Source organism: Columba livia, chromosome 3 (assembly GCF_036013475.1).
Source record: "Columba livia isolate bColLiv1 breed racing homer chromosome 3, bColLiv1.pat.W.v2, whole genome shotgun sequence".
Taxonomy (NCBI): Eukaryota; Metazoa; Chordata; class Aves; order Columbiformes; family Columbidae; genus Columba; species Columba livia.
The window spans coordinates 46,031,053-46,058,339 of NC_088604.1; the positions used below are offsets into that span (position 1 = coordinate 46,031,053).

The following is a 27,287-nucleotide window of genomic DNA, read 5'->3' on the forward strand; positions in this document are numbered from 1 at the left end:
TATAGGTAGCTGGGACCAACCAGAGGCAGTGGTGGACTGCTAGCACAGTCCGGGTCAGGATTGGGCTGTAAACCCTTGTTCTGCTTCCAGGACTTAAGCTGCTCCCTGTGCCTTCACAGCCTGGGAAGAGAGGGCAGTTCTCTTTTCTGCAGCTTTGAGAACCTGTAGCCACTTCTTTGCCACAGATCAGTTTTAGCTTGAAAAGTCAGCCAGGCCATTGCCTCAGCCCATTACTTGCAGGCTGCTACCCCTGGTCTTTCAGTATGGCCCAGCCCTTCCACCACCCTGTCACCTGTCCCAAGAAAAAGTCAAGTTGCTGAGTTCCAGCATGATCAAACCACTATCCTCTCTCTTATCTTCCTCCTTCTGACCCCACAGTCCTACCTCAGCTTGCTGCTCACAAGTAAGATCTTTTCTCTCCTGGGTATGTATTAGCCTGTATCAACCGACACAACCCAGTTACCTTCTCTCCAAGCTGCAGTTCCCCTCTTGATCTGCAGAGTTGTTGGTACCTACCTGTTCTGCCACACTTCAGGAAGAAAGAAGCAGGTTGGTGTAATCGGAATGTATTTTGCCATGAGAATTGGGTGAGCTGGACTGTCTTAACAGGTTCAGGACTCTCTCTGTACTACTGCTGACTTGCCGAATCATTTGTATTAAATGCCTTTTCTCAGTGTCAGCCTAAGTCTTCTGTAGTTGCCCACAGTGTAAGCTGTTCCTCTGTTTACTGATGAGACGTGAACTACTCAATTTTCTCATATAAAACTGGGATGCAGAAAGGTGGATGAACCACTTTCTCAGTATTTTCCTGGTACTATTTTTCACTACTGGTGTCCAATTTAAAGGTTAAGGACAGCTTCCCAGAAATGGATGTTAAGGGTCTGCAGTAAGAAAACATGACTTTTGGGCCACTTTTATGCAGGGGAAGGGAAAGGTGCATGCGCAGAGAGAGATCCCACTACACCTGAATTAGCAGAGCACAATCTGGGCCTAATTTCCTTTTAATTACATGCAGTCTCTTGAGATGATGGCATGTGATGAGGGAGGTGGATAGGAAAGCTTTATATAGCTGAAACATCTCCTGGCATAGGGGATTGTCATTCCCACACATGGAGATGTATAGAGGAGCACAGAAATGAAGCGCATAGACATCACAGGGCAGGCGTGGAAAATAGAGGTGCTGCAGTTACTTCTGAACCTGTGGTTAACGACACTAGAAAGGTGTTGCAAATCTGGAGGAAACTGTGGTTTAGGTGAAATAATTCTACCATCAAGACTGTGCTTTCTACTGGAGTACATTTTCAGTTCTTGAAAAACGCAGCAAGCTGTGTGGGTTGTACATTGCGCCTTCCTGTGCTCTTGTGCTTCCATCTGTGTTCATGGGACAATCTACACTGAAATCAGCTAGTTTTTAGATTTCTTAGGGGAGAACTGTGTTCTAGTATATTCAGCGTGTTTTCCAAAATGAGTGAAATGCAGCCATACTGTTTTCTGTCCTCACCATTAAACTCATGGTAGAGATGCCAGACAGGAGAGAGTTCAGCCACATTCATCATGCAAGTTTCAATGCACTTGTATCCCTTGTGGGAGGAATGAGAGAAACAGATTCACTCATGGATTTTCTGGTGGCCTGCAGTTTGTTGGTTTTTTTTCTTTGCCAGAAGCCCACGGGAGAGGGGAAGGTCTGAGACTCTGCATGGCACCTTTTTCCAGGTCATAAGAGAGCTGCAAGAATGGCTTGTTTTGGTCTCTGCCTGGGAGGTTTGGGTTTTTAACAGAAAGGAGGCTTGAAAAATACTCCATGTAGGTGGACGCTATAAAAGTATGAAGCTCACTGTTGTCATGAATTTTTCAGTGGAAGAGGTACACTGTGCCCACAGCCTAGCCGTGCTGGTTTTCTCTTCCACTGGGACATTTTGCACTTTGCTAAAATGAACTGAATGTCAGGGTGCCCTAGAGAGCCTGTTCATTTGCTTCTCAGGCCCTTGTCTCATGAAAGAAGAAGAACAAAATAACGCCTCCTCTCAATGAAAACAGAGGATAATCTTCCCTGTTTAATGACTGGGTAAAAGGTCGTGTCTATTTGTTCCAAATTTTTGTAGAAAGAACCTTTGGGTTTCTGCAAAACTGTGTTACATTAAACAAGAGCGTTTGTAGCAGGAAATGGGGGCATTTTCAGCTGCATTCTCCTGAGGGTGGAATAGCTCAGTGGTGAGTGAAGGAAGGGAAGGGTCTCCATCCTGGGGACACCTGTGGGGCTCCCAGAGGCGGAGTGGTTGGCTGGTAGCGAGGGAGCTTGGAGGTGTTTGACCATTGAGAGGCTGTCAAGAGAAGATGCTGCTTCTCAATGAATGGACTTCAGAGGGTATTATAAACTGTCTGGGATTAACAGCATGGTTTCAGGAGGTCACTGAGGCACTGTAAGCGGCGAGTTGGCAAGGTGCTGCACAGGACAGCTTTACCTGCCATGGCTGCATGCTCACGTAGGCTGCTTTTGAGGTGTGCCCTTTTTTTTTGACTGCATAGAACTGATTCAAAGAGCAAAACCACAGCAGAAAACGTGACAATACCAAGAAAAGGTAAACGGTTTTCTTCCTGAGTCAATATGAGACTGAGGCGGGGGAAGAGGAACGGTCCTTTTGCATTGACTGAACTGAGTCCTAAAACTGTATGTTGTGCCTAGCATGACTGATGAGGAAATATTTAAACTAAGAAATGGGAGAAAAGGCTGGCTTAATTTTCCGGCCTGGTATTACAGCACAGAAAATGGAAAATTGGCAGAAGGAAAATTGCACATTCAGTAACACAGATGGTATATGCAAAAGAAGGGTGAAAACTAGTAGTAGAAGACTAGTTGTGTAGGTGCTACACTAGCAAAAAAATAGTGTAGCGAGAGAAGAGGGTGAGGTCAGGGAGGAGAAGCAAGTGAGATGTTTGTTATCCAGGCTCATTTCATTAGTATACAAAACTAGAACAGCTGGTGTAACCAGATACATAGGCAGTGGAAACACAGTCAAATAGCATTTGTGGCCTGAACACAAATACTGAAAATTATGCAGCAAATTGGTAAGGTATCATGAATGAAGTAGAACCATGTAAAGAAACAAACGGTAGCATCGACACAGTAGAATCTGGTCAAAATCACTTTGAGAAAGCATTATGAAAGACCTGTTGTAGGCCTCTAGCTTAGGATTTATATACAGACAATGTAATACCAATATTATGAGAGAGGAGTACTAGTAGGAATAGTAGGTAGGCTGTGTAGTAGGCTAGATCCATATTTAAGCATAAATGATATAATGATATGATACTTCTGTACATGACACTCAATATCTTTCTTACCAAAAGAGTAATTCAGAATAGAAGTTGTGTTATTTAAAACTTGGAAGGAATTGCTGACCTTATAGAAAACCCGATCCTTTAAAAAATGAAGACAAAACATGAACTGGGTTAATTTGGTTGGAGTTAAATGGGATCAATAATAGTTTTTTTTAAGGTGAACATTTGTTGAATTAGAACTGGTTAGTTAACATCGGTGAGCTGAAGTGCTGGAGGTTTGAATGGAGAAAAGGTTTATCTTGAATCCCAAATAAAGGAAAAGGAGGATTGTGGGAAATTACTTAATCCTTCTAGCAGGGATTCTTCTCCTGGGAGGGATACTGGTAGGAAAAAGTAATGTGAAAGGAAGGAGGAGTAGATTATGAAAGGAAGTCACTTCCTGGAAGTGTTGGTGGAACAGGAACTGAAAATACTAAACAGAGTTAGAATTTCATTTAAGTTCTTAAGAGTTAAAGCAGTTAGTGAAAGTTTCTTTAGACGTATAAATAAATTGAGAAAGAATAAAATCTTCTTTTGTATAGGGAGGGTGACTTTGAATTAGAGAGAACCTTTTGTTCAAACGGTAAATAAATACCATTGCACCCTTCTCAGAAGAGTAACAGTGTTGGGACAGCGACAAGATGATGAATGGGAACAAGGATATGAGCATGACTATGGTCGAGGTGGAGATTCAAGACAAACAAATTCCAAGTAAATAAGGATGTGAAATTGCAGCGTACCAGCTGCATTGCAGTAGCTGCCTACATACCAGTTCTTTCCCTCCTGTAAAGTTATGTGCAGTAGCTCACCCTGTCTGATTAAAAGTTGTTTACATGTAGTGTACATAGCTTGTGTTTGCCTAAGAACTGAAGTGAACCTCTTTCAGAAACAGAGTGGTATATAGCTTTATTTTTAAGTAAGTACATTGAGCTTTAAAAAATATTTATAGTACTGTAGATCTTTCATTTTTACATAAGATACTAAGGAACACATTCTGATCTCAGAAGTTGCCTTTTCCACTGTGTATGCCTTGGAGCTTGTTGAACCTTTCAGTGAACAGATTTAGCTCACTGGAAAAACAAAAATCTATCCCTGCTTCCTCTTCCTCTTATCCTTCCCCCCCACCTTTTTAAACTGAGTTTGTTTCCTGTCAGATTAGTGAGTTAAATTGGCTTATGGTGAGGACCCAGAAGTGCCAGATTTGGTGCGAGATAAGCCTCTAGGAGCAGGAAAAAGCCCTTGGGGTCAGCGGGAGCAATGGCGAGTTGTCTGGTGGGTGCCCGGCCTTCAAAGTCTGCATTAGTGCAGCAGAGCTACATGTTGCTCTCGGAGGGGCTGTTGTTCAACATAGTGGATTTTTTGTTTGTTTGAAATATATGATCTTCACAAACCTCCTCAAATGATGACCTTTTGGTGGGCAGCAGAAGTCTTTGCAGCAGGACTTGTATGTGTAACTGATTTTATTTTGCAGCGCTTCCTGTAACATTTGCAGTGTACAACAGTTAAATTCTGGGTTTGACCTAATGTGGATAGGAGCACTACTATAGATCCAGTGTAAATTGTTTTACTTCTGTGTCCTCTTACTCTGTACTCTTGCTTTACTCAAAGGTTGCTGGCTCTTGATGAAACTGTACAAGGTTGTTTTGGAGAGAATTTCTTATGATCTTCAGTGCGGCTGGGCTTCAGGATATGCTTTCCTTCATGTCTGGATTTAATTGTAGATAATTTTGGAGGGAAAACCGTTTTCTTTTGGGAAACCCGGCATAGTGGTGGCATCTGGTCATTGTACCGAGCAATCAATCAATCACTAGATAAAAAGGGGCAGAAATGAGAGATACAGAAAATAAACGATCTAAGCAGAATGCCACCAAATAACTTCCCCCCCCCCCTAAAGAATCTAATGTCTGCGACAGCACTTCACAGTCCCAACTAGAAATTGCAAAGAAGTTGTGAGGAGGCGTTTACTGGACGCTGTTCTCCCTTCCCTCCCCACATGTTAATAAAAGTTATGCACACATATCAGAGGCATTCAGGCCCCTGTAATGAGCCTTAATTCCAAACTTCCTTTCTTTTGTAGAGCCTGGTGCGAGCTGTAAGCGCTCCCTCACACTGCCCAGGAAATGGTGCTTTTCTTTGGGACCATCTTGCTAATGCAGTTTATATTTGTTATGTTTTGATTTTTGTTTTGTAGTAGAAAACGCTTTCCAAGAAACTGGGATTGTGGATTTTTCCACTCTTAGTTTTTGTTTTTGCTAATACTCTTACAAAATTTCCCGCATTTTGGACCAAGCTGGTGCTTGTGACAGAGATGTGTGAGACTTTACATTATAGGCTAAAATACCAAGAAATAATAGGGTACCTATAAAAAATAGAAATGGTCCTGTCTGGTTTAAAAAAGAAAAAAGCTCTTGTCTGAAATCACTGTATTGACTGCTGGTAAAAAATAACAGCAAAGTCTCTGACAGCTGAAAGAGAGAGAAAGGAGGAAAAGCATGTTGCTTTTAAGTTTTTCCCTTTGTTCATTGGCAGTGTGCCCATACACCCCATTCAGGGCTCTAGAAATCGTTCAGTGACTTGAAACTCTCTCTGCTTTTAGTTTTGTGGGGTTTATTTGTTTAAGTAATGTGAGGAAAATACTGAGCTAGGTCTCTCAACATTAAATTATCAACATTACTGACATTTTTTTGTCCAACCCTTCAGACACATTAGGAGAAATTCAGGTTTTAGATTTGTTTTGCTGGTTTCCAAATGCCATTTTTTCACTATGGCTTTGAATTGTTATTGTGCCCTTAGAGAATCTCACCATACGCTGGCTGACAGTATGGTAGTATACAGTTACACAATAAGTCAGGCGACACCAAATCCATCTATAGCATTGAAAAGCTGTTAAGGTGTATTCAAGGAGAGTGCTGTGCAAGTCATTTGGAGTGGGGTTTTTATCAACATTTTCTGTTGTTAAAAGTGCCTGGAAAAAAAAAAAACGTACACTTGCATAGTATGTGATTTATGAAAGCGTAATTGTTCCATTACTTTGGCTGTTAAATATATTTAAAAATCCTTCTTGTAAATATAGTGTTTTGTTTGAAAATAAAAGTTCTGTTGCTAAAAGTGAAATGAGAAAAATAAAAACCTTTTAGAGTACTAATAATGCCTTGGTTTAAGTTGCTTTTTAAGTACTTCTTTATTTTGAAGTACACATAATGTTATGTGCGTATCAGATGTCAACCTTTTGATGTTTGTTTTATAACTCAGAAAGGAAAAACACGTAAGAGTTGCAGAGACTTAACTATGCCTTCATGAAGGTGTGATTAAACACAAAGAAGTGTCCATGCCTGAGAAATATGGGCTCATGTTTACCTGCTTGAGGTTCCCCTTGCGATTAGCACTTATTTGTGCTGTCATGATTATCTGGTTTAGAACTATATGTTTGAGTTTCAGACAAAATACATGTTGTTCGGTTCTTTCAACAAGATTTTCCCTGGTAGCTGCTGAAGACTGAAGCGGTGTGGGTGGACCTGGAGAGGGATTCACGCCACAGGCAGAATCGGCTGTTTCAGTTGATGTGATCGTGTCTTTTTTGGGGCGTATTATGAACTTGGATGTTTCGTCATTGTGACAAAAATTCCCGTATTGCTATACAGACATTGCAAAGTGGAGTGCTTTCTTGAAATAATACTGCCTTCCTGGGTGGTTTGTTTCATTGGTTTATGTAGAATTTCTGTCTTCCAGTTGTATTAGTGGGAAAATTTGTGTATTTCCTTTTTCATACCATATATTCTAATTTCAAAAAACAGCCAAGCTTATGAAATATTATATATTTATTCTTTCATCTGTATGCCCCTCTTCCATACTGTGTGTGTGTCACCCCCCATGCACCCTTTTTAAATACTGCTCAACCTCTCAGCTAGAAAATCAGCTGTTTGTCTCATGCTTCACACTGTTAGAACGTTTGGTGGAAGAGCCCATGTGTATGAGAGCTGCCCAAATGGATAAGCAAAACAAGCCTTTGTCCTAACAAGTGGAGCTGTGTTCTTGCTTAATTTTGGCTGCTGGAAAAATTAGGAGCAACTGAGCCCCTCAGTCAGACTGGCATTGGTATGTCTTGTTGCATTAGGAATGGTTGCTGCTGGGTAGACTCTGAGAACTCACCTCGCACAGTACTTGGGATGTTTGGAAGCAAAAGTGCGTGTGCTTTTACGTGGTTTCATTAAAATGAATGTTCCAAATCACTTTATAATTTTTAACTTAGTCTATCAGTGTTGTGGGAAATGGACTTTGCAGTGGTGTCTCTCTTTAGAAAGACAGGGAGAAGTCACACAGGTTCCCCAAGGTAACTCCATTGCAGAACAAGGAACTGGAATCCTTCTTTTCCAGTCTCACCAGGTGTGATTCAGCTCTGGATTAAGATATCTGAATCACAGAAAACTCTAGGTTGGAAGGGACCTCTTGAGATCATATGGTCCAACCTTTTGCTGAAAACAGGGCCTTGGATTAGGTTATTCAGTGCTCTGTTAAACTGAGTCTTAGCTATTTTCAGTGAATGGAAGTATACTGCTTTTCTGGGCTTCACTGTTTAATTCTTCTCATAGTGAGCAACATCTCCTTGTGTCTGGATGGAGTTTCCCCTGAAGCACTTGGGCCTGTTGGCCTCCTGTCCTGCTCTCTGAACATCCTTGTGAAGAGACCAACTCCCTCTTTGCATATCAACTATGAACTCTCTAGGTGTCAGGTCTTGTGCTCTGCTACAATAGTGTCTTGTTGCTGCAGACCTCCCAATACCCATAACAGGAATACAAGGAGCCCATGTCAGGGATTGTCATCTGGTTTGAACATGTTCTCTAGTTGTACTTGTGCGGTAGTAGATATGATTTACAAAGGCAAGTGTCACTCAGCTCTTTTTGAATTGTGATTGAGTGGGATGGCACCTGCAGGGAAATTTTCTTCTTGAACTCCATGATTTGGCCAAGTGAAGGCTGGAGAACGAAGAAAGAATAAGTCAGGGTGCATTTTTCTCTTTGCTATGAAGAGTTCATGAGCAAAGTAAGAAAACATGTTTCATAACTCTCCTGCAAAAACTACAAGTGTTTGGAAATGGATGGCTTTTGTAATCTTCCCTGTCTCTGAGTCCAACTGATCTCATTCATATAATGTGTAAAGTAAACACGTAGTGCAAGCAGTGTCTACTGTTGTGTCTTTTTTCCAAAAAAAACTTGTCTCACTTTACTTGAAAATAATTTTATTTAAGTTTGATTCATCAGATTTGTCCTGGGATGTAGACTTACTATTGTACATAATTTATTAGGAATTGAGATGTACATTTTCATTGCATCAAAATCACTGGTGAGCTCCTTTTGACTTTGGCATGTCCAAGATCTGCTGCTACAGTGTAATATCAAAAGATTTATCAGTATTTTTTTCACTCACCCTGATGATAATAATTTCCTTTTCTGTGAATGAAAATACAAATCCATACATAAATCATTCTAACTAGGTAAGATTTTGGGGTTAGGGAACGGAAATTTAGCAGCTTACAAGGAATATTTAAATTGCCCATTTCAGTGGACTTTGTTCAGAGTGCCTTCCTCCTGCCCTCAAGCTCACTGTATCTTTGATTCACTTTCAGAGCAGCAGAGCCATGTCCAAGATACAAGGAATACGAATTATGATAATTCTGATCATAAGCAAATTATCTCTGAAGTGAACATTTACCCTCCTTCTATTTTGTTTTAAAAGTCTTTTTAGTTCCCAATGCCTGTTATGAAGGATTTTTAAGAATACAGCACTTTCTCCACTTCTTACATCTCCAGCATTCATCACAGAAAAGGAAAATGTTATTTCATTTTTGTTGATATTGAAAATAGGTTCTTATTACTTGTTTAGGTTGAATAGTGTTTTTAGTGTATCCAGGACTATAATTTGTAGTATCGTCTGCTATAGCTCACACAGCGGAAATTGTTATTAAACCTGTATGTGTTCTAGGACGCTAGACAGGATAATTTTTCCTGTTGATTATTAATGTAAGTACTGTTTTTAAGGCAATGGTAACCAAGAGTGTTTTTCCTATTTACAGAGCAAGCTTTACATGGAAGGATTTAGAAGCCTAAAAGAAGGAGAACCAGTGGAATTTACTTTTAAGAAATCTTCCAAAGGCCTTGAATCAATACGGGTAACAGGCCCTGGTGGGAGCCCCTGTTTAGGAAGTGAAAGACGACCCAAAGGGAAGACAGTACAAAAAAGAAAACCAAAGGGAGATAGGTAATTACCTTATTTTGCTATTCCCCCTTTATTTTCTTCTAAAGTTTTTCTTGAAATTGTGTTTTGAGCATTTATTCATTTGTGAAATGAAACCCTTCTATGTACATTTGGCTTTTATGTGTAGCCTAATAGTTTAATTAAATGCATTAAGATGTATCAATACAACTACATAAATCACCTGCTTGGTTGATTTTACTTAAGGAGGTTTTGTTGAACTAGAGGGAAACTGCAAATGAATGTAATATTATTTTGAAAATACTGCTGTTAGATTGAGAAGAGAGGTCAGTCTAAATACAGGTGAAATAACATCATGTTTAGGTGAGAATTGTACATCCTAAAGAGACTGTTGTGTACAGTGGGGTATTAAACTGTGCATCAGTAGTTTTATACGGAGGAAAGTGTAGGTGGTGCGGTCAGAGTTGAGATGTACATAATTTGATTAATTATAGTCTTACGTAGTGAACAGAGTATCAGGTGTTTCCAGAAGTTTTAATGCCTGGTGGTCTGAAGAAGTGTTGTAATACTGTTTGATAAATTTCAGATTAGTCCTGAGAGCTGCACTTCTCATAAGTGCAGCAGACAGACTTTCACTGTTTCGCTTTATTTTCTGCCTCTGGCTTGAAGTTCTGTAATCCTCTTCACTTTGAAGCCACCTACCCCTAGTTCCCCAAGGACAGCCTTCCTGCCCAAAAGTTCTTGTATTTAGGTGAATTTCCCATTTTTGACTCACGGTATTGCCCAGCCCAGTAGCTGTAAGGACTGAGATTAAGTGGAATCGTACCATTTGTGAAAGATCGGAGTAGGAATATCCAAACAGCAAAGTTTTGCCTACAGTATTTGATGTATGGCATGGCTGAGAGTTTACACTCTTCTGCTGCAAATTCTGAAGCAGAGTAGCTTGGGAAAGAGGGGCTCACCTGGAAAGGCAGTGTAGCCCAGCCTCCAGAAACGGGGGATCAGGAGCCTTTGCTGGCTGCAGATGAACTCCACTTGTCCCCACCTCTGTTAAAAGGCTTCCTTCCTGCCTCCCTACCCCCTTTTTTTTAATTAAGGACTGGAGACAACATGATAGTTGTCCCTCTTTCACCTTCTTTGTAAAAGCTAGAGGCCATGAACAAAATTTATTGCTGCTGTAACAGATCAGAGTCCATAACCACAACAAGGAGAGACTTTGTAAGCTGGACAAAGCTTTCTTTTTGATTGCTCACCATATCTGGCCTTTCAGAGTTGTGTTGCATGCAATGGCTTTGAATTTTTTTTTCTTCCCCCTCTAAGCTAGGCTTCCAAGATAGTTCTTATTTAAACCGTTGGTGTTCAGTGGACTGTAATTACTGATCTAGTTTAGGGTATTAGCATTACCATTGTTATTCATGTTTCATACTACAGCAACAAATAAAGGCCACAGCCATGCAGTCACGATACTGTTGCACATATATATATGAAAGAAGACAGTCCTTGCTTCAAAAACCTTGAAATGTAAATGGCAGGTTGCAAGTAGACCAGGAAAAACTACATATTGGAAGAGACAGGGATTTGAACAAATGTAGATATCTGTAGTGCACAGCATAGTCAATGCAGAGGAAGCAGTACTTTCAGAGAGCGATTAGTCCTATCCCAGGGAAGCATCTAGAATATGGGGGATGAATCTTACCTTATGGCTGTTTCTCTTCAGGAGCTACAAAGGGAGCCTAGTTCCAATGCTGTAGATATTTCCCTTACAAGGCTCTGAAGTTAGGTGAGATGAATCCTGCTTTCAGTGTTTTCTCATAGCTAAAGCATAGAAAAAATTTAACAGATACACCATGAAAAACAATGCAGAGGGATGATCCAGGAGACAGTGTACTTCATGTTGACTTGCCTTTAAAGAAGGAAAAATTCAAAATTAAGTTGAAATCATTTGAATATGAAAACATGGGCAAAACCACCTACCCACTTCTGTCTCAAAATTCTTATGCTTAAGTCATAAGACACCAAAAAAATCTGAAATTTGAAATGTCTGAAATGGTATTGATATTACAGTTTGGTGAGGAGCAGTGTCTTTGCTCAAAGGAAAATTATTTTTGATTGAATGCCTAGCCAATTTAAAAAGTGCATCTCCAACATGTTCCTTGAAGATTGCTTTTGTAGTTTGAGAACTGCCTCCATTTATGAAAGCTAATTCCACATTCTTGTGTTTATCTGTTTCTGCGTTATCAGTGTAACAGTGTGAGGACTGAGCCTCACTGAATCTCTTTAAATGGATCCCATTTGAACAGATCCAGTGACACTTTTAATGGTGTACGCAGGGAAGACTGGCAGAAAGAGATAGCAAAGGTGAGAAAAAGAAAGGGAAAAGCAGCAATATGTGCAGAGAGAGGAAAAAAAAAAGTAATGAGACTGAGGTTACCAAATATTGGTGGTGCTTCCACAATAGATGGAGTCTCTGTAATTTGCAGAGTGTTGTTGCTGTGATAATATTTCCCCTACAGGGTTACTGTGGGCCACATGAATTTTATACCATGGATGGAAAGGCTTTGTAATCGCTGTCAGTGATACAGACCACTTGGGCATCTTTCCCACTGAGGAAGAGAAAGTCTGTTGTGGTCCATGTGAAATGAAACTGTGGCTATAAGCAGCTTGTGGCTTTAGATTAACAGACCTTACTTTAGGCTATTGTAATACCCACGTGTCTTACATACATATTTTTTCACAGTGTCTAGAGTATTCTGGGCTAGAGAGGAGGTTTCTCTGAGGAGACTTGGCTGGGATTTGCATCTGGCAAGTGCTGGGTTCAGAAGTGGTGTTCTATTGCAGAGATGCACAGTTGGCGAGGCTGGTCTCTACCAAAGTAAGGCAGGGTATGAATTTGCAACAAGTTACACTGCGTCACGTTGTGGCTTCCTTCATAGGAGCTCTTAACACCTGCTGAACACTGTGTGTTTTGCTCAACTTTGACAGTGAGCTGTCACAAAGCACACTGTGCTGCTCTCTAGAAATGACTGTGGGGAGCTGATGCAAAAAGATGAAGTACTCTGAACTGACACCTTAATCACCTGCTCAGTAACACTATTGATGTTGGGTGTTTAGTTCCTCTTTCCAATGATGTTTGAGACCCTTCTTAGGCTTACGGACTGCAAAGACCACCATAGTTTTTGTTCTCTTACAAGAAAACCGCCGTGTGAAATGAGGTCACTCTGGCCCTACTGTCCTTTTTCCAACAGGAGCATGTACTTAGAGAGAGAGAGAGAAATAGGGAGGTATAGCTTTCCATCTCTGGCCATCAGTGGTTTAGGCATCTCTTCAGTATCAACACCTAATCTGAAAAAGACTATTAAATGATGTGTTAAGTACCTGAGTTGCTGGACGCAACTTTTTCTTGGATCCTCTAACAAAACTTGAGATTATTTTAGACAATAGGCTAGGAAGAGCAATAAACACCAGTCTGAGATGTGCTTTCTTACATTATTATGGATTTTTGCTAACTGTGCCATAGTAATCCACCAAACTAGTATGAACTGCTTGTAACAGGAGCATCAGAATGCTGCTGGGTTAAAAAAAGTAATACAATAAAATAAAAAGGACAAAATCCACCAAAAAGCCTGAGAGCTTTGCACTATTCCAATACTTTAGGAAGGCTGTATCTTTGCTTGACTACAGTCATTAGGGACAAAGTTTTCCATATTTGCACTTTTTTTCAGGCTGACGACTTTTTGGGAAGGTTTAGCACCAGTTCAGGTTTTTCAAAGAGTGGGATAAAACTATAGAGCTTTATTAACAGGGTTAAAAAAATAGGAAACTTTTAAAAATAGCTGCCACTTGGTGCTGTGGATCTGAGACTTGAAAGCTGGCTTGGAGATGGATTTCTAGGGCAGGGGGTTAATCTTTTCCTCATCTTTGTTCAGACTTCTCCAACTCTAAGTTAGAAGCCTCTGAAAAGTGTCACTGCATATATTCATATCCAGCAGCCCTTGTTAAAATCTCTACATCATGCATCTGTGTTTAAGGGAGGTCAGCAGCCACAGCCTTCATGCACACCAAACACACGGTGTGCTTCCAGGACTTGTTCTGTCCATCCTGATGAGAACAGAATCAGATCTCCAAGACCACATTATTTTCTTTGCCAGAAGAACAAAGGAAAGTGGCTTAAGGGAGGAAAGACAAAAACTGCCACTGACTGGTGTGTAAAACATCCAGTATCTATGGACTATAGACTATATATAGACTATACACTTTGGCATGATTTCACCTCCAGCCTTAGGGTATAGCTAAACTTCAGTCTTCTGGAAATGCCAGGTGTAAAGCTATGGTAGAATGAGTGCGCCAGAGTGAGAGCCCAAGCAGGAAAGCCTTGCTCCTCAGGAGACAGCAAGCCATGGCTAGCCTGTCTTCTAACCCCAGATCCAGGACACAGCATCAGGAGTTGCCTTCCTCAGAAGAGAATGGATTTCTCTTCCTGCCTATTTCCATAGCACAAACAGTCGGGAGGCAGGATGGCGAGCTGAAAGATCAATATTTGAATGTTGAGATTGGGTGCAGAAATGATTACAGTTGTGCATAACAATATGTATAGTACTAGAATAAAAGGTTTCGTTTTTCAGAAGACATAGAGGAAATCCCATTCCAAATTTTAAATGTAGAGGATGTTATTTAATTTGCAAAGCCAAGTGCCCATAGTTAGATACAAGCTACAAAGCTTAATTTGATCCCCTACCAGCTGCACTGCTTCTGAGGTCAGGGTCAGTTTGAGTTATTTTGGGGTACCCAGGCACACTGTAGTGTGTTGGATAGTAATAGTTTGAAAGGCCATTTTCTGGTTTCATGCAATGTAACTACCAAATTCATCACAAGGCACCTTGAAAGTAAGGGCTCTTTTCAGAGCCCACATTGCTGGTGAACTTGCACAACCACGCGGTGTTTCAGCCTGCTCACCCGCGTGCGGGCAGGAGCTGGGCTTTTCAATTAGGCGTGCAAATTAACAAAACACACAAAAATACTTGCTTCCTTTCCATCAGATGTGCCTTCTGATAGGGCTATTCACATGCTTCAAGTGAATGCAAATTTCTGTGCTAAAGCAAGAGCTGGCAACCTGCTGGCAGTGATACCACCAAGTGGTATCTAAGCCTAATTTTCTTCATTGCAAGCTTGTACTAAGAACAGACTAGAGCTTGAATAAAGTTGTCTTTGGTATCTGTTTGTATGCATGCACAGTTAAGAAGAGATAGGCCCCGAATTTTTCATAATGTTTATGAAAACAAATCCAAATTTGATGCTAAAGTAAGTGGATACAATTCTGAAAATGTACAAGGAACAGATGAAGTGAGTAGGAAGGTGTTGTTTTTATGTAGCTTCATGTAGAGTAAAGCTGCACAGCAGATGGGTTTCATAAGTACATATACTGTTTTCGGAATGCAGAATATTTTTCTTTAATGGGATGTCTTCTCAGGCCTCATGTTTTCTGAGTATTTGGCCCTCTTTCACCCAGGAAAGAACTCCTTGTCATTTACAGTAATGTAACAGCATATATTCATGCCTTTGCTATGGTGTACTGATGCCTAATGATCATACTGAAGTCTTACCTGTTGTAGTGATTCCCCACATCTAAAGGAATTTAGAAGCAAGAAAAAATTGAGAACTCCGCTAATTTTCACAGATTATGCATAACTTCAGTAAAGTGTATGTTAGAAGTATTTCAGTAAATAATTTGCAAAACATAATTTGTTTCTGAAAACCTTCCTAATGTAACTCACATCTTCTTCCTTAGTGCAAATTCCAAATTTCTCTCTTGCTGTTTAATTTCTTACTACTGTACTAATATACTACTTACAAGTAGACAAGAATAAACAAAAAATGTGCATACATTTTCAGGGCCCACTCAGTAAGTACTTAAGACTGTGCTTTGAAAGTAGTAGGGAGGAGGGCCTTATTTGAGAAGATGTCCCCAATCATGGAAATTTCTTTTAAAGCTGATATTGACCCAGGCTACAGACTGCAGTGTGGTGATGCTTTCTGCTCATGTGCTGTGCTATAGCTATTGCTGAACTGCGAGCAGAACTGCTTGCAGGATGAACTGTCTTTTAAAAAGATGCACACAGTCTGTGCTGTATTTTGCTACAAAAATGTTCAGTGTAAATCATTAAACCCCAAAGCCCTTCTACTATAGGAAGACACTTGGGTTTCTTTGTTTTCTGGATGTGTTGCACTCCGACATCACCTAGCAAGTGTACTCAAAGCATGTAATAAATATATAACACTGAAGAGAAATTATAGTGGTGACTCCAGATGATGGAAACATTTGCCATGTGTCCCGGCCTGTTGAAAAAGATACCAAGAACTTGGCAGTTGGAGAAAACTGAATTATAGTATAGCTGCTAAATCAGATATTACCAAAATGTTGCCTTTGATTTACTGCTGTTGATGAATCTGAAACTCTTCAGGAGGAATAAATGTTCTGGAGCCCTTTAACTTAAATTTAATAAAGCCGTGCAGTAATATAATTCCAAAACACTGCAACTGTTTCTTTTATTAGCTGTAGCTTCATGTTTCTGTCCTTGACACTTAAAGATCAAACCTACTTAAATATGAATCATTTAAAAATGTGGTTTTACTTCAATATCTTGTTTTGTCAAGCAGCTCAGCAGCTCATTATGTAAGAGGAATGTGTCACGGAGGTAGTCATTTCTGTCATGGTGGTGCAGTCACGCTACTGCTGTGCCCACTGTGCACAGCCCTCACCCCCCAAGTGCACCTACCGTGTGCCAGAGCACTTCTCAAACAGGTAATAAGACATGGGCTATGTCCTGAAAGACATCATGGCTTTAAGGGCATATTTACACCAGGAAAAGCAGGTTTATTTTGGAAAATGTAGCGGTTTAAGCCACCCCTGCATAGCAATGTGGCGTCCTCCATCCAGAAGCAGCAGGACTGAGTGGGACTTTGCAGTTGCTTCTTCTGGTTATGAGAAGCTGTTTAGAGAGGAGGCAGTGGAGCTCAAGTAGAAATGCTCCTGTGATGTCCATGGTCCCTTAGGCAGGGTAACAGGAAGATGTTTCAAGGACAGTGGATAGGGAGAAGGTTAGGAAAGGAGCAGGAATATGAAAACACAAACTTGGGGGGGATCAGGAAGGAAAGGGAAGAGAAAGGCTTGGGGAGGGGAGGACAGAGCATTGAAAATCATGTCAATATGAGAAATACAGAGTTTTCCCAGTTTCCAAATGGTCACCTCAGAACTAGTGGTTAGGGCACTCTTCAGGAGTACAGAGAACCCTGAAACGGCTCAGGCACAAACAGGGATTGAAGAAAAGTTTCTTCCATTTTGAAAGATTGCCGCAAGTCAAGAGCTGATGCGCAAGGAGCCAAAGTCCTGAACTGAGGTGATCCCAGCGGGTCTGGGAGGGCTGATCTGAAATGGGACTTTTTGCCGTATTCTGCTTGTTGTGTGTTTCTTGTTTACCGTGTGACAAACGTGACACATATGGAGTTTGTTTTGCAGAACCACCAAATGCTCCCAACTGTAACAGTTGCTCAGTTTGAGCTTTGCCCTAAACATATCAGGTGCTGTGAAATAGCTAAATGCTCTATGGGCTCCAATATTTCAAATTGGGCTCATATAATAAGGCTGCTCTGGAACATGATTTTGACTTTTTTGTTGTGCTCCAGAATCCCGTGCATTCTGTTGAAACCAGTTAAACCACAGAATTTCATAGAGCCACTGCAAAGTAATCAATATTTGTAATGCATGAAGATGTCTCAGTGAGACCCCCAAAGTCAGTACCTCTGTAACTGTGTTCAAGATTTAGCTGGATTTAGTGGCGAGTCCAAGCTTTGAATTATGTAGGCTAAAGAAGAAGTATAAAAAGGTTATTTTCTATTTCATGCAGCAAACGAGAAAAAGGCCACGTAGGAGAATTTGCATGTTGATTTACAGGCTGTTACTACAGTGTAAACGTTTCCTTCTCTTTTGAATGCTGGATTTGTAGGTAATGGGCAGAAATTAGCCTGAACGCTCCTCTGACTAGCAGTGAGGCTCAGAGATCTGGACCAGTTTTTCTTTGAAACTGCACTATGACATGGTAGGACGAGGATGAAGGGACTGGTTTCAGGGGAGAAATTGCTTGTCCATGGGCAAGAGAGAACAAAGGTGGCCATGGCCTAGCTGGAGGAATCACGAGCTGAGGTCGGCATTATTGACGGAGCAGAGGGAGCTGGGTTTGCTCAGTGACAGACCCATGAAACAGTTAAGGAGGAAAGAGTTGTGAAGAGTCACTATGAAATGTGGGAGTGAGCTAAACAATTCCTTTTCTTTGATCTCCATTCATTTATAATCTTATTGGTGTTGAGTCTCCTGGCACTAGAGCTTTTACAATGAATAGCTGAAAGTACAAAAATTGATTTAAATTGGGCTGGTCTTGTGTTGAATGGCTTTCTTTAGCCTAGAAGTTATTTGGACTTTTACTCTTTTAGCTGTTGGACAGTTTAAATGCTAAGCAGTTAATTTACTTCAGACAGCTCTGAAAACAATAGCAAACCACAGACTGCTCTTATTTCATTGTCTGCAATTAACGTTGCAACAGCCTTTGCATCAAAGTTTAACCAGAATGCTTTGATTTCCTTAATGATAAATGGATATCTTTTGACCAATGCAAAAAGCTGAAATAGTTCAGTGTTTCAAATTCAGCTCCAAATTTGTTAGTGCTTAAAATTAGTAGCTCTACTTTTTTGTCAGGCTAAACTAATGATGTAAAACAAGACATAGCATGTGTGTGTCAGTCTCTGTCTGCATAATGAGACAAGTTGTTATACAAAATTATGCAGTGTTGCTTCTTCCATCAATGAGAGGGAATCATCAGTATTTGGCAATAGGATTAGAAATTGTATGTAGCTCAGATGTAAGGAAAAGCCTATTTATTTACCTTTTAAAGGTTTTGTTTTATTTACATTCTCTTTTCTGAGTTAGTTGTTGTAAATAATTTCTTTCTAGCAAGTATATGAAAAATCATTAATTTCTTGTTTTTCCATGGTTTTGCACTGTGGTAGATTTTTGGAGAAACATGGTTAGCTGCTCACATAATTAATTCTAGGAATATGTACCTACCTCTCCTGTTAATAATTACTTAAAATGTGCGGAGCAATTCGGTTTTCCAAGTCAAAAAAGAACCCACAGGGTGTTCTAATTTACTTTTTGTTAAATAGGTTAGTGGGATTTTATGTTATTAAGTGTGGGAGTATCATTAATCACTTCACTTTTAGAATTTTTGTCCTTATGCACATTGTATAACATACAAATTTTACTTGGAGCTCAGAAATAATTTTATCAAATGTTTTGTTCCTGTTATTCCTGTGTTTCTAACTCACTGGAGCCTCATGAAGTTACCTTTCTCCTTTACAATCTATACATTTCATTTATGCGTAGAAGAGAAACATCTGGCATTTTTTTAATGAGAGCTGCACGCTCATTGACCAAACAAGCAGCAAGGAATCTGTTGTATGGCTGAGTATGGCAAGAAAATGAGGTAGCAGTCTCACTAATAATCAGTAGAATTTGTATAAATGGGTGCTGTTTCATTTTCTGAGTCAGCTAATCTCCTTCTCTTTCACCCTTACAAGAAAACAAACCATGTTTAAAAATGCCTGATGTGGGAAAATGCCACTTTCAAATGTAGAGATTAGAAACATTTAAAACATATGTATCTGTGGTTAAAGATGCTGACTCTTAATTCTCTCCTGTCTAGAGCGTTCCTTTTTTATCTTTGAAGTTCAGTCATTGTTCCACGTCACTGCCATTGGTTTTAATTATTTTTGTATCCTACAGAAATTAATTCATACTGTTTAGATCCAAACTTTTAAGGATATTTGTGAATGTAACATATCAACAAGTTTGTATTTTACACAGCCTATGGAGCTGGATTTTGGAATTTGCTTTTTTAGTCGTTCTTTTGTGGAAGAGAAATCTTTCAGGCATGAATTGATAGTCCAGATCTTTTGAGGTCTGTCTGTGCTAACCTATGACCTCTCTTCTTAGGAGGTCAACATCTGAGGGCAGGAGATTAAGGCAGTTAAAAGATTGGAATGGGAACTGGAATGGAAAAATTAGCCAGCACATTTTGGGTGGAAAACATCAAAGTCATCAAACAATTTGCTTATTTTAAACTCAGTTTAAGGGTAACAAGCTAATTGTACTGTGTTTGTTGACGCAAGCAATTTATATTATTTGAGGACATTAACACTGAAGAATTTTTTTTTTTTTTAATTGCAGAAACACAATGCCTGTTCAGTATAAACATGCTACTAATTTTGTATACTAAATACTTTTGTACAGCATTTTTTAGGATAACAATTCAGGATCTGATCATACAGCCTGTATGCACTCAATCAGCTCTAATTCTCACAAACAGCAATAAAATGTTGTGGAACCTGAATCTTGTTTGTGGTCTGCTGAACACCCCTGGCTCTCATTGGAGAATACAGGTGCTCTCAGTACACGGGAAATACTATTTCCATATTAAAAATTTCCTGAACGTGGTACTTTAAAACATTGGTAAGCATCCCTTTTTGTTACAGCTTTTCAAATGTGAATTCCTTTCCAATGCAAACTTGTCACCAAGGGATGTTCTTTCATAGATTATAAATTGATTTAAAAGAAAACAGCACTATCTGTTTGTTCTTATCTGTCACAGTTCAAAATTCATTAGTATGTGTCTTTAGAAGAATGAGGACTTCATCTTTCATCTGTACAATCGATTTCAAAGATTATTTTATCTAGAGAGTGACACCTTTCCACATGTGAAAATGATTCAAGTTTAAGGATTTGGTAAGGAATAGCATTTTCTTCTGGCTTGTTTAATGTGCAAATAAAAGTGGTTTCAGTATCACATACAAAAACCAGACTAGTGTTTCTGCATGGAAAACCACCTGGCAGGAAGGAAAATGAAGAGTTACGGGTATCTCACAGCTGAGACTCTGACTAACAGTGCACGTATTCTGATACTTGTCCTATAGGTATGGCTACTAATTCAAGTATGATAAAATAGAGCTAAGCTCAGGCAAACAGCCATTTGTAAGCCTCAGTCTAACCTCCACACATTTTTATTGTTCTTCAGACAGTGAGGGGTAAGAGATTTAAACCCTTTTGCAAGCGTATAACTTTCCAAACTATTCCTCTAAAAGGCTGAAACCTCTCTCCTGTAGCTTTTTAGCCCTGACTTGCATATGAGAGGAAATTGAACAAAACGATCGCCAACATTTCTTCCTCCTTCATGGAAGGAAAAGAAGGGAGAGCAGGAGGAGCTGGTGCGAACTGCAGCAGCCCATGGACCGTTCCCAGGGACACAGGCACCGATGTGCCGCCTTCCTGCCATTCCACTGCGGTGGCTGGAGAAGCTCTACCAGTGACAAGAGCCAGGTGTGCCCAGCACCCCTGGTGGCACTGCATCCCTAGGAGTGCCGCAGGAAACAGGGAGCATTTGAAGGGAGCAGGACCAACCCTGAAGGCTGTTCTATCTTAGAGATCTGTTCTCCGTTTGAATTCTGGGGGTAAAACACGGTAGCTTCTGACAAGCCATTTTGTGATTCTTGCTTGTCAGCCCTCTCTGTGGTTAAATAACTCCGTAGGATTGATGGATGGAGAGCTAATTCTTTCTGTTTTACAGAACAGCTTTGGTTACCCACTTTTGAGAACACGCGAATCACTGTGAGGGAACAGAGAACTTGTTAATTAATAAAGGAAAGAAGTTAAGCAACTACAAAGTTAGTGTGCTTGACGTGACTTCAGATAACTTCCCTTTTTGCCTGAGCCCCTTCTATACCCTCCTTCTGTTCTGTTTAGATGGTACACTCTTCAGTGCGGAATTGTTCTCCGCCGTAGTCCAGACAATGCTTAAAATTACTGCTGTTTTTAATTACAACAGTAATTGTGATTCTTGGCTATTTGAATTATTGGACAGCAGTGATACGCATGTATTTTTTAGTCTAGAAGACCTGCTTCCCGGGATTTTTGTTGGATGTGTATCTCCTCTTGTTTCGTGATGTCTGATAATTCAAACGTCCTGTCCACAAGCCTGCTATTCTTAACTATCTTTTGCCCAACTTTAAAAGTAGTCTGTAGATACCTGAGGTCTACGGATTGAAAACTGCTTTAGTGGAGAGTAGGGTGCTGGAGGTTTTTCATTCCTTAATTTCTGTGGCATTAGTTCTAAATGTACTAAGAAATGCCTCCAAGTTTTAAGTGCAGTGGCTTGCAGAGTAGACTGCTTGCTCAGTTTGAGGAAAGGGGAATTCAAAACTCAGTGAAATTATAATACAATTTTTGAATTACATAAAAGATATTTTGCTTTTTTATGATGAAACCTTACTTTGGTTTTGCTTGATCTCTGTGAGAAATAGGTAGAGAATGTATCCATGGTTCCCTCACATGCTCTTTTCTCAACAAAAAATTGCTACAGAGCTAGACAGAACTGATCAGAATTCCTGCAAATAGTATTCTCAGCCTTATGTGCTCGTGGAGGTTGAAATTTCTGGCAGTGCAGCTCTGCCAGATTTCTGACTGCAGCCCCCAGTGCTCTTGGAATCAGTGTCTCCAAATGGACTCTCATGTGCCTCAGCTGAGTCACTTCCTTACCACAAACTGCCATAAAGAGATGATTCTCCTGCTTTTCTTTCTAGGGTTTAGCCTGCACTGCACTCCTACTTTTCAATGGAAGAACTCATCGGAAAATACCTTTTGTAGTAATGCAGTTGTGTTCAGAGGGTTTCAGAAATGTGAATTATTGGAGGCCTTTTTTGTTGAAGAGACCATTGGGGTTTATGTTCCTCCACTCTTTCTAGCTGATAATTTGAATGAGAAGCCAGCAAAGCAGCATGTTGGTTTTCTTCATAAGTGGTAGTTATAGTTCTTCCCAGTTGCCAGGTGAACATGAATGTCTATGAGATACTTCAGGTGATAGCTATCCATACAATCTATAGAAGTATATCATAATGTATCTAAGATCTTAGATCTCATTTTTCTTAAAGACGCACATTTCTTGCTTAATTCTTGCATAAAATATGAGACAAATTTGAAAGCTTTTGAATTTGGCAGAATAGTAATAGTCTTCATACTAGTGCAATGTTAAGATGCATTTTACAGAAGTTTTACTTTTATTTTGAAGAGACAAAAATGTATTAAATCTTTTGTATCCATGTATTGTATACACATTTATAGTATACACGTAAATACATACACAATAGATTTATGAAAGGTTGCCTCAGATGCATTGAATAAAGTAGGTATCAAAAGGAAGATGACTTTTGAAGAGATCAGTTCAGCATGAGATGTACAGGTTAATGACCTCATCGATTAAAATAAAAATGTTGGTTTTATAGGTGCAAGGTAAAGCTGACAGGAACTCGTTAGTTTTTCTTTCTCATGCTGGCAGTCATACTCCCATTCTATTCCAAACTTCCACCAGGTGAGCTTGGTACAGGTAGTCATGCAATACACTGATGCTGTGGAACGTGGCGAATCCCGGCTTTGTAACCCAGCATAGTTTATTGCTGTCACTGGTAGCTAAGACTTGATGTGACTGGCTGCTTCTTAAAGACGCTGTCTGTGTTGCATTAGTAGAACACCTTCCTCTAAGAAGCCAACAGCCCCCATTCTATGTCTGTGTAGTCAGTGTAGCCACAGTGTGTGCTCCTTTCTCCGGTTCTTTCTGCTGGTGCATCCTAGAGTGTGCTGCTTTACTTTTTTCCCCTTTTGCAGTATGAGGTATTAGACAAAATGAAGAAATACTGCTGTAGCTGTGTGAGCTTGCTCTCACAACGCCAGGTAACAACAGAAGTAACAATGTCATGACATGCATTTCTTGCATGTACAGTCCTGCCTGTGTTAAGAAGGTCAGTTGAGAGTTTTCACAAACCTGCAGAAATTCTTACGGTTGAGATTATAAGTGAAAAGGTTTATGAACTGTAAGGTGGTATTAGTTCTGGAAATTAATTGTGACGGTATATGCACGCTAATCACTGTAGTGGAAACATCCAGCTGCTATGATGAGATGCTGTGTTGGGAACAGGATACCACCATGTTCCCTTTCTGTGGTACCAGGTGGTAAATTTGCTTAAGCTTGCATATTTTGTTACACTGTAGAGGACCACAGTTTGTATGTGGCATAGCAATCCGTTTTCATTTAACTTTGAATTGTTTTCTTAAAGCAGATTCTCATTTAATTAAAAAACCAAAAGATTCCACGGAGACAGGTTTATGTGTAAAGACTTGAAACAAATCTCTTTTAAAAGATGAAAACACAATAGTTCAAGTTTGTCAGTTCAAAAATCTTTATTTCTTTGAAGTAGCCAGCTGTGGCTTCTGAAGTGGTTCATGCATATCAGTGTGTAAAAGCTAAATATGAGCAGAATTGGGATGGAAGTGAACGTGGGGGTGTGAAGAACTGGAGATGGGGAGGAAACGTGGTAACACTATTGCTGTATGTGAACTAGGTAGTTGGTGAGACTGGGGCTGACTGGTTTACAGAGAAGTGGTGGGTGGGCAGTGGTCACGTCTCCGTGGCAGTCAGAGGGAGGCAGGGCTGCTCCGACCTGATGCTTTCTGTGGTCTGATGACTTCCAGTGCCTGTAGACAGGTCTTTAGCACGCTTTCTTCTCCGAGCCAGGCAGGTGGTACTGTTCACCTTCCTTTTACCCCTATTTTCCCTCCCAGAAAAAATGGGGAGTAGTTACAGAAGCTTCTTTAGCATGCCTGTTTCACATGATTCAGAGATAGTGGAGTGCCAAACATGAGTGAGCCATGAGGTGGCCAAGACAGAGAACAGCACAGGTCGTGGCTGTGTGCTTTGCACTTGTGGTCCAGGATTAAAGGGGCGGCCAGGGCTCTCTGCTGGGGCAGGCTGGGTGCTCACCCCATTGTAGCCCCCAAGGGCCCCTGGCATGCTGTGTGCATGTGTGTGGGGTGTCATTATCTATGAAAGCCAGCACAAATAAAGACTGCAAATGTGCTGCAGCTGTGGTTGCACTGTGGTATGGTGAGGGAATGGCTCCCTGCAGGTGTGCCGCGGCTGCTGTGTACCCCTGGGGAGCAGGAGGTTGGATTTCCTGTCTGCACAGACTATTTGAGGAAGGATGCCACAAAGGTAGGGCTTCTGCTGCTGGGTGGGATATGGATGAGCAGACTCAGGTGTCCCAGGGTGGCCCCTACTGGGAGAGGATGGGTTGCATAGTGCTCACTGTAAAAACAGGGGCTTGTAAAATTCCCCTCCTGGTGTTTCAGGAGGCAGCACACGTGATCCTGCCAAACACACCCCTGGGCTGGGACTGCTGAGATGGTCAAACAGCATGGCCAGGAGAGTTCTCCTGAGAATGCTGTAATGGATGTAGCCCTGGAGACCTGTTTGGCAGAGCATGCCAATAAGTTAATTCTGCCTATGCTGCAGTCTCTTTCAACAGAGGAAATGAGCCTCTTTGGAAGAAGGATGAAGTCTGCAGTCTAGTCAGGTCAGTGTTCCCCTACCAAGTGCAATTGGATTGCTACGTACCCCTCACCAGATGAGGAAAGTACAGAGGTGGCCTTGCCACAACCCCAGGCCATACCCTTTCTCAAGGAGAATTCAAGACAGATTCCATCAGATTTAGGGGTTAACTTAAAATTTTTTGCATCAATAATAGTGTTCTTAAACATGCAGTAAACATGTACATATAGGTTATTGCAGATGTAGGCACTGAAGATCCCAAGATGTTTTTTATTTTCTTTGTATGTGCTTGTAAGTCATATACACTGACTATCAAGAGCATAAACTTCTAGCAGCTGGTTCTGTATCTCCTGCATATGTTTATTAATACATAGCCAGGTCTTGGGACTCTTCCTCATCACATGCTGACATCCCCTGGGACACACAGGTAGTGTTCAACTACATTTGGTCCAGCGTTGCCAAAACTCTCCCCAGCAATCGCCAAAGACTCAGACAGCTGTACTTCACAATCCAACTGATTTTGTGTGAGTGTGTGGCTGATAGATTATGCCTTTCATGGTGTTTTTGCTTGTTAGAGAGACACTGCTAAGTTGAAAATACTGTGAGTTTCAGAAAGTGATACTGCACTAGTTTTAAGTATAAAGCATACTAGGTTTTGTTGTTGTTGTTGATTATTCTGCAGTGTGCTCTGCAAGCTGAAGAAACAGGAATCTCGCAGATACTGGACAGCATTAACAGATTGGATCCCCATTTGTTATTTTTTCCTATAGGGGAACTGTGACTTTAAAATACATGGTTGCTGCTCCTGGCCCTGTAAGGCAGGTCTCTGCCAGGTTGCAGGTTCACATTACCAGGGGCCGGCCGGCTGATGTGCCCCCTCTTCACCCTCAGCCAGAGTTGTGGTCCTCTCCCTGCAGGGTCGCTGATGCTGAGCTAATCCTGCAGAGATCCAGTTCAGGGACGGTAACTGAGGAAAAATTTATCCCGAAAAAAAAAAAAAAGGTACCGAGGAGCAAACGAATAGGTTGGAGGCAGAGAGGGGAATGCCTCTTGGTAGCAGCTCTGCATTCAGTGGCTTTATCTGGGGTATGAAACCCTATGGGCAGCTCAGCATGAAACATGTACTTTCTGCTCGGTGTGGCAGAGACATTCCCCACAGTGTGGCAGTGGCTTTGTGGTCCCTGTAGCAGGGGCAGTGCGAGGGCTGCTCTCACTCATGGCAGGTGGTCATCTAAGAGCTGGCAGGGTTCACTGGAGGGAAGCGTCAGGAGCACAAAACCCAGCGGGGAGTTGGGTTTGGCCTCCAAAAGGCAAGACCTCACAGAGAACCCTCTGGATTCATACTTGGGGAGCATCCCAGGTCTTTTCGATTTGAGGTTGTCCTGTCAGACTGCTGTGCAGATTTGAAGTACCAGATCCTGCTGCACACCAGTTCCCCACAAGAACGATGGTCTGTGCTTTTAGCAGGGCTGCAGCTTGTATTTGAGATACTTTGGTGTGACCACACCATTAACTTGTCTGTTGAACTGTACTGTAGCAGGAAGGCAGCGACTGATGGGGAAGGTGAGCAGCGTTCCTCAGCTCTGTGCCCGACATCCTCTTGGAGCTGAAGGGCAGCCCTTAAAAGCTGCAATGATCAGGCTTAATTCACTGTAAACTTCTGGTCTGGCATTTTAGTATGGCAGAGCAGCATGTATGTGGTGGTCATTTCTCAGTTCCCGCCTTTCAGCAGCTGTTCCTCAAAACTTGCAAAATGTGAGCGGTAGGCTTGGAGGAGTGCGGCCTGTGGTGTAATCACAGCTCTTCCTTCCCTGCCAGCTTCCTCTAAGCAGTGTTTCATTTTTTTTCTGCTTCTGTTGCATTAATTTGAACTGCTGTGAATGATGTGAAGACAATTGGAGATACGTACTAAACCTAGCATTTCCTATTGTAGTGTTCTGCTATTTCACCAGTGATCATATTATTTTAAGTGTTACAGTTCCAGAGTTTTACTTTGGAACTTAAATGTACTAAAATGATAACCTGTCTTTGTGAAAAGGAAAAAAAATAACATAAATTTCACACAGAGTAGCAGAAACTATATTCTTTCTGTCTGATTTTACTACATGCGTCAATTGCACAGTGTGTGTAACACACAAGAAGTGAATGTTTCAAGTGTCTTAATGACAGTTCTTCAAATGAAATTTTCTCACTCAATGTAGAGAAAGGATTCTATAAAGTCAACACTTAAAGCTAGTAGTACTCTAATGCTGAAAAGTATTTATAAGTGTCAGTAACCTT

General features: G+C 40.9%; 1 protein-coding gene across 4 annotated transcripts in view; it reads left to right on the forward strand.

Annotated features, from left to right (window-relative positions):
• Positions 1-27,287, forward strand: part of LIN28B (lin-28 homolog B) — a 100,639-nt gene that overhangs the window by 49,937 nt on the left and 23,415 nt on the right. For all 4 annotated transcript variants that reach the window (XM_065056605.1, XM_065056606.1, XM_021297239.2 and 1 more), the window contains one exon: positions 9,389-9,573. In XM_065056605.1, coding sequence (XP_064912677.1) covers positions 9,389-9,573 — 185 coding nt within the window. The remainder of the gene's footprint in view (positions 1-9,388; positions 9,574-27,287) is intronic.